The sequence below is a fragment of the Elephantulus edwardii genome, unplaced genomic scaffold (genome assembly GCF_000299155.1).
Source record: "Elephantulus edwardii isolate Elephantulus edwardi_28Jun2011 unplaced genomic scaffold, EleEdw1.0 scaffold00059, whole genome shotgun sequence".
NCBI classification, from domain to species: domain Eukaryota; kingdom Metazoa; phylum Chordata; class Mammalia; order Macroscelidea; family Macroscelididae; genus Elephantulus; species Elephantulus edwardii.
This window is the reverse complement of record NW_006399809.1, coordinates 17,103,102-17,111,327: the sequence shown is the minus strand read 5'-3', so window position 1 is coordinate 17,111,327 and position 8,226 is coordinate 17,103,102. Positions and strand designations below refer to the sequence as shown.

The window sequence follows — 8,226 nt, the reverse complement described above, 5'->3', positions numbered from 1 at the left end:
GATTCAGTGACTGGGATAATCGGGATGGGAGTGTCAGAGACAGTGCGATTGGCACAGGACAGAGCAGAGTTTAGGGCTGTTGTACATGGGGTCGCTATGAGTCGCAAGTGACTCGACGGCACATAACAACAACAACAACATATAAAACAACCCTAATCACAGTTATGGGCATGTTGTTCTCCATTCTCTGTTGAATCTTACATTTTCTGAGAAAGCCAAATCCTTTTAAAGTTAATAAATATTCTTTTTTTACCTCCTTCTGTACACTTGCTGACTCAGGGAACTCCCTAAGGTGTTGAGTTCTGTCCACCTGGTAGTGGATGGTGCCTACTCCCAATATGGAACCCCAAGGGGCACAAACTTTTAAGCACTCAGCTATTTAGGGGAAACTTGGTGGTTTAAGCCTTTTCAAAGGGCTTTGGAAATCAGGCCTTGGTATAACCTTGAAAACTCTACAAAATACACTTTTATACTGATGCACTTAAAGCCACTGTCAAAAGCAACCAGATGACAACTAGCAATAGCAATGGCTTCTATTATCTGCATTTTAGAATGGCCTCCCTTCAGAGTGAAAAATGTTTGCCTATAGTCTATAGTGTGGATAGGTTTATATACACTACTAAATCCCTTCGATCAGCAAATGTGTGTTGTAAGTTATGTGTAATTATAGCCATTGTTCTATGATTTTAGCTTTTTGTAGCATATTAGCAGAAGTACTTTGCTTTCGAAGAGCCTTGTAGTTTCTAAAGATTTGGCAGTAATCAAAAAGCTAGTTAAGCTGATAAGAATAGAGCCTTTGGCAGATGTTTAGAGAGGCTCACATTGGTTCTAATAAGGGTGTTGAGAGGAACTTGCAGAAAAATGCACTCTGGAGATATCTCCTCTCATTAGCCCTTGGCAAATGAAAACTGGACAAGGATTCTCTCTCTCCACTAAATCTCTTGCTAACTACCTTCATTCCCCTAGGTTAATGTGCTTGTTTGACAGGCTCCAACTGCCAGAACAACCAGTCCATGTGGAGTCATCTTGGGCTTCCTTGGCAGCCCAAACTTTGCTCTCAGTTTGGCCCCGTTTCTAGGATCCCTCAAGTTGGTAAACACTTGGTCAAAAGCACTGGTTGTGAGTGGTCAGATCTGAGAAACCAAGGCCTACTTAACAAATGTAATGTAGGTCTGTGCCTAAAGGAACCAGGCGCAGCAAAGAATGAGGAGACTAGGAGAGAAAAAAAGAAATAAATTCTGGAAAACTACGAAAGTCAGACAACTTTGGAACTCAAAACTCAAAATATTCTCTTAGAACAAAGGAAAATAGCAGCTATAGACTTTGAAAAGGATACTTCTTATCCTTCTACTAATAGAGTCTGTCCTCTGATTTGGTTTTTTGGATAAGTGCTATCTGGTTCCCTGGTTCAGATTAGAGTTACATTAAAAAAAGTGGGTATAAATGTGAGTGAGCAGCGTTAGAGGTGCTCTGCAGTGGTAGTGGTATCAGGTTCTAAAACAGTTTGCTGCAAGGTTGATTGGTCCTTAACAACGTCATCTCATGACTTATTTTAAACCAATCTACAACTAATAGTCAAGGTAACCACATCTGCACAGATTAATTAAAGAGGATTTAATTAAGATCTTCTGAATCCCTATACAGTCCAAGTCCTGCACTTGTCCTCCAACAACAACAGTTGCTGCTGTCAGGTACCATTGGGTGGACTCTGACTAAAGGATTCTCTGTACATCAGAACTAAATCCTGTCTGATTCTTTGCCATCATCAAGTGGTGCCTTACTCTTCTTAACTCCATTGTCATTCTAAGTCCCCAAGGTCAATCCACCTTGTTCAATGTCTTCCTTTTTTCTGCTTCCCTGATCTCTTCCCAAAAGTGATTTTTCAGGGATTGACCTGTCCTACTGACATAACAAAATGCATGAGTCTCACCACCTTGCAATGCTCTAAGGAGCACTCTGGCTGCTCTTCTTCTAGATGGACACGTTAGTTCTTTTGACCATCTATGGTATATCCAACCTTCTTTACCAATACCATGATTCAAAAACCTCAATTCTTCTTGTATTTTTCTTATTCATTGTTGAATGTTTACATGACTACAGAGTAAGTGAAAATACCTGGCTTGAGATTGGTTCACCTTAGTCTTCAACCTGGATTCCTCACTCATCATAGATTTTCCCAATGCAATGTGCCATTTAATTTCAAGAACAGATTTGAAGTGCTGAACACTAATGGCCAAAGACCAAAAATAATGGAATGATATAAAGAGTATTAAACATTATTAAATCAGGAGACCATTGAAAGAAAATGAAAAAAGAAAGAAAAAAAAAGATGCTAAAAAAATGACTGAAACTTGGGCTAGACATAGAGAAGCTAAAACAAAGAGAAGAAATGATGAAGAGCTGAATAAAAGATTTCAAAAGGTAATTCAAGAAGACAAAATAAAATATTTTAATTAAACATGCAAAGACTTGGACTTATAAGACAAAAAAGGAAGAATATGCTCAGCATTTCTCAAGCTGAAGGCACTGAATTAAAAATTTAAGCCTGAGCATCTGTACCCATAAGCATTAAAAATGCAACAAGACGCATCAATATGGTGACTCTAACAATAGAGTCAACTATCTCAGAGCTGATGAAGACGGCACAGGATAGGGCAAGGCTCAGATCCATTGTTCAAAGGGTCACTGTGAGTTGTAGTCAACCCACCAACACCTAATAACAGCAACACTATCTAGATTGTGATTCCATTTTTCCCACCATCCTCAACTACCCAAGAAGTGTTCTTTCTGTATGTGTACCTATTCTTATTTTTAAATAAAATTCAGAGCATGCAATTAAAAAAAATTAGGCCTGGAGTTTCAGTACTGATAAATTTGACTCAAAACAGTGAATGATGAATGAAACATCAAAATATACAGTCACTGTGTAAAAAAGAATTGATTGACACTGACATATTTCAGGCTATAGCATATGATGGAGAACCAGTGTAATGAAGAAGTCTCGTGCTAGATGCTAGAAATATCTTTGAGAATAACATGGTTCAGTAGGAGAGAAAAATGTATTATCCGACAGTTCCACATGCAAAGCAAAATCTGTTACTGGAGGTTAATTCAAGGAGTTGTTGAAGCTTATGAAATAATAGTGGCCTAGGCACATAACAACAACAACAGGTCTACTTAGGAAAATCAGCTGTCAGGAATTTCTCCAAAATGCTGAGGAGCAGTGATGTTAGTTTGAAGACTAAGGTGCTCCTAATTTCAGGCGATGGTCTTTTCAATCACTTTCTATGCCTCTGAGATCTGGATAATGAATAAGGAGGATAGAAGAAGACTTGATGTCTTTGTGATCTGGTGTTGAAGAAGAGTGCTGAATATCCCATGGGCTACCAAAATAACAAATAGATTTTTCTTGAAAAAGTGCAGCCAGATTGCTCCTTGAAAGCAAGGATGGCAAAGCTTCATATCATATACGCTGGGCATGTTGCTAGAAAAGGCTAGTACTTGGAGTTGGACAGCATGCTTAGAAAGGTAGAGGGTTGATGAAAGAAAGGATGACCCTTCTCATGCATTTACACAGTGACTCCAGCAATGGGTTCAAGTGTCAGAGATGATGAAGATGGCATAGGATATGACTGAGTTCAGATGTGTCGTTTGTAGGGCTTCTATGAGTCATACTTGACTCAATAGCACCTAACAACAACAAGAAGTCACCCTAAGGATATTAATAAAAATTGGGAAATTAAAATAATCTTTTTAAATTTACAGACAAATAAACTGAGGCTCAGATATATTATGTGACCTGCTCAAAGTTGAATGCTCAACAAGGAGGGAAGCTTTCTGACTAAAAGTCTATATATACGTTTTTGCACAGGAGAACATGAGGATTAGTAGAGTTTAAACTAGATCATTGTTTCCAAAACTTCCGTCAAATTCAACTCACTAAACTAATGGCATGAAGTGTCAAGTAAAAGAATTCAGAAGTGATAAACAAAAGAACCTCATTGCCTTTGAAGTGGAACCTATTCATGTCTGACACCCCAGAAGATTTTCCACATGTATCACATGGAAGAAGAGCTCCCAGATTTCTCCTCTGGAGCAGCAGATAGATTTGAACCACCTGCTTTAGGGTTGGTAGCACAACCTCTTAACCACTAAGTCACCAGACCTAATGTTATTGTTATTAATGTTGTTATTTTTTAGATGTCATCGAATCCACTATGTTTTATAACAATCCTCTGAACAACAGATCTAAACCTAGTCCTATCTTGTACCATCCTTACATCTTTGATAGGTTCCAGCCCATTCTTACAGACTTGTGTCAATCCCTCTTGTTGCAGGTTTTCTTCTTTCTCTGATCCTCTACCTTTTCCAGTATCTTGTCTTTTTCCAAGGACTGGCCACTCCTCACAACACACACAATGTATGTGAGACAAAGTTCCACCATTCTTGACCCTAAGGAGCACCCTGGTTGCATTTGCTCCAAGATAGCAATATTTGTTCTTTAAGCAGTCTGTGATACAACAGTTCAAAGGCATTGATTTTCCTTCTGTCATCTTAATTCATTGTTCATCTTTCAAATACATAGGAAGTAATAGAAAAGACTGTGGCTTCAATCAGACACACTTTAGTCTTTAAGTTGACCTCATCGTTCTTCAGCACTTAAGAGAGATGCTTGACAGCAGGTCTCCCCAATGCAACACATATTTTTGCTTTCTTAAGTGCTGCTACATAGGTGTTGATTGTGGATCTAAGTAAAAGGAAATTACTGACAACTCGAATCTTCTCTTCATCTATCATGATGCTGCCTGTTGGTCCAGTGGTGAGGGGGTTTTGTTTTCCTGATATTGAGATGTAAACCATATTGAAGGCTGTAGTCTTTGATATTCTACAGTAGTGTTTCAAGTCTTCTTCACTTTTTGGAAATAAAGTAATGATATTTGCATAACCTTAGATCATTGATGAGTCTCCCTCCCATCCACATGTGTATTCTTTGTCATATGGTCCTAGCCTGTTGAATGATTAGCTCAGCATACAGATTGGATAGACATGGAGAAAGGATACAATCCTGAAACACATCTCTCTTCCTTTTAAAATATGCCATGTTATCTTCTGTTCAGACAATTGCTTCTTGGTCTACACACAGGTTTCCTGTAAGTGCAATTAAGTGTTCCGGGATACCCATTCTTCTCAGTGTTATCCATAATTTGTTAAGATCCGCACAGTCTAATGTCTTTGTATAATCATTTTTTTACTTACCATTTCTGAAATCTCAGCACTTTTTTTGCTTCAATTCTTATATGATTACATTTCAAGAAATGCAAGCAACCAGAAAGTTGGCCAATATCCAAGAATTTAAAGGCTCTTGTCTGTTTTAAATTAACCCAATTTTGGTTTAACACAAGCAGAGATGAAAAACAATAGGATTAGGCTTAGTGAGATTAATATAACTATTTTGTCCTATCCTTTTAGCCCGACTTCCAAATAAAAACCCAAACTTCTATGCAGCTTGTAAAATGTAATATTCCCTACTGTGTTTCCTCTGTGATTTATGCAAAAGCCTTAGTTTCAACCATCCTCTTGAAATTGTTTTTCCTCCTCCAATAAATATCAGCTAATTGGTAAAGAACCCATATGAACAAACAAGGAACTGAATCAAATGAATAGTCATTAAGATCAGGACATCATTTTCATTAATTTGCTGCTGTTGAATGGAGTCCAGTGTCATAGAAAGGCCCCTGCAGTGCACAGCATCCCTTCCTCAAGTTTAGATCTTTATCAAATGCTTCATGAATGGAAAGGCCTATAATTAGGAGTGGTGGAGGGAAGCAGGTAGTGGGGCACGGAGATCAAAACTTGTTATATGGCTGGGATGGAGACTGAAACCATAAAAGATGAGTCTTAGATCATAGCTTTGTCTTTTTATTAAAATGGCCTTACGTCACACTTCAGATTATGAACAGAGCTATTGAGAGCCCCAATTTGGGCTAATTAAATTGTGCTCAGACTTGTGAATTCACAGTCAAATGAAGATTCAGAAGCAAGATACTATGGATTCAAAGCAGTAATTGTACCATTTTGAAGTAATTTCTTTTTCATTTTCGGTTGTGGCGGATATGCGTGACCTATATGATTCATGACATATAACCATGCACCATTCAGTAATGCTGATTACATTCTTCAAGTTATATAAGTTGTATATCCATTTTCACCCTCCTTTTCTAGAATTTTCTTCCACCATTAGCATTAATTTACTGTTTTCTAAATGTCTTAACTCTATTTATTTTCTGATGCTCCTTGAAAATCAATTTGTGCTTAATAAGGATTTTTTTTAAAAAAAGAACCAAACCAACCTATTTGCCATATATCAAATTTTACACACACACACACACACACACACACACACACACACAAAGGATATTTTAATGCTTCAAAGTAAAAGAACAACATGGAAAGAAAAAAATAGCTTTTCTTATTTTCTTATCTTGCTCTAACCCTGTAAGCTTTATCATCAGTTGATGTCAACATTCAGAGATGACATGCCCACATGACTGAATCATTTTCCCTAGATATTAATGACGTTTTGTAGTTTGACTTTTTGAGGCATATCAGTTCTTTTCAAAAGGACAATTGTACAGAATATTGTGAAAGGAAAGTTGGAACTGACTTTTGTTGCTCACAGGTACAGGTCAGTGCTAAGCATTTCATATATCTTATTAAAATGTACAAACACACTTCAAAATAAATAGTCTCCAAAACTCATTACTGTTAAGTCCAGACACTGTCTGAGATTATACATCTCATGGAAGGAGACTGTTCATCTTCTCCGTCACTAATGGTTTTGAACCAACCGAGAGGAGTTACCAATGGGTCAGCAGCACAACTGTCAATGAATCACACCACCTGAGGACCTCTGGATAAATACTAGTGCCTTTATTTTCAAGTATGAAGATATCAACTGGCACTACTCTCATTGATTGAGCAGAACTGGACGCCCAAAACTGTTCAACTCCAAATCCCATACTCTTTCCATCCCTGCAAGTTTAGGAGCTGAACTCAGAAAAGATGCTAAAAGAGTGTACTTGACTTTCAGGTTTCATGCCCTTGTGTAGCCAGGCACAAAGCTCAAGCAACTCCCACTCAACTCAAGCTCCCTGCTGCCACCCATCTGCTTTCTGAGACTATGAGTCTCAGCCAGAGGAAACTGCCCATCCTTGTCTCCTGGAGCCGCTAGTATATCAGAATCACGGCCTTTGGTGAGAAGCACAAGTTAAATAAGGCTAATCAGAGCTCTCCCTCCTACTTGGCACCTGTAGTTCTGCAGGTGCTCTGGGGTTGCCATTTTTTTCTAGAACTGCATGTATGCTCTAAGATCATTCTAATATTTTAATTAGAGGCATTTAATTGTAGGTGTGTGCTTTGTTTTGCAGGTGTGAGACTACTCAGGGATGAGAAACCCAAAGTGATCATCGAAGATGATGAAAAGGACGACGACAAGATTGCTATTTAAAGGTCTCTCTCCTGAGACCACTTGTAAATAGGTTAGGTTGGTTCCCTATGGTGACCTGGGCTAAAGATAGACTTCACTTGTTCCCATTTTGTTATAGTCTGCCTTTAAATCCAGATGCACTGTCCCGAGCTGATTGCCAGTTGTCTCTCTGTCTTCTTCCTTGAGTCTGATTTCTTATCCAGTGCCGTTCCCAGTACCGTGGAAAAGAAGTGGACATTCCAAACAGAGAAAGAGCTGGTATTCAGCTTCTGCACTCTCTGGATCAATCTCTGGAGCAAAGAATGATAATACGAGCCTCTATTGTTTCTCTATTGTTAATGATGGGCAAGACTTAGTTTAACAACATCCAGATAAGAGCCCAAATGTGGATTGGTACAAAGGAAAGTGAGGATGGTTGGCTTCTAGCTCACTGGTTGCTTAAGAAAACCAGTCTTTGTTTGTCTTGTCCTATCTTAGCATTCCAAGTTATGTCTGGAGGCATTCCTTAGATCCTATAATAGGTATTCTAACAGTGAATATACCAAGTGAAGTGGAGGAGACAACATGGTCAACCAAGCGTTGGATTAAAAGATCAGACACAGAGAGTTAATATGTCTGGGAAGTTAAGCAAAAACATCCTCATATTTATTTTTTTTTTTAAAGAAACAGTTCTTCACCATGTTGTGCTGATGTTTGTAAAGGTCTCACAAGTGCTTCATGATAAATAATAAGTAAAATAT

The 8,226-nt window shown here is 38.3% G+C and overlaps 1 protein-coding gene across 1 annotated transcript in view; it reads left to right on the top strand.

Annotated features, from left to right (window-relative positions):
• The window catches only part of PPP1R17 (protein phosphatase 1, regulatory subunit 17), a 19,475-nt gene extending 11,968 nt beyond the window's left edge, over nt 1-7,507 (top strand). Inside the window, exon 4 of the mRNA XM_006887615.1 lies at nt 7,428-7,507. Within this exon, the coding sequence (XP_006887677.1) occupies nt 7,428-7,507 (80 nt within the window). The remainder of the gene's footprint in view (nt 1-7,427) is intronic.
• Nucleotides 7,508-8,226: the final 719 nt, after the last annotated feature.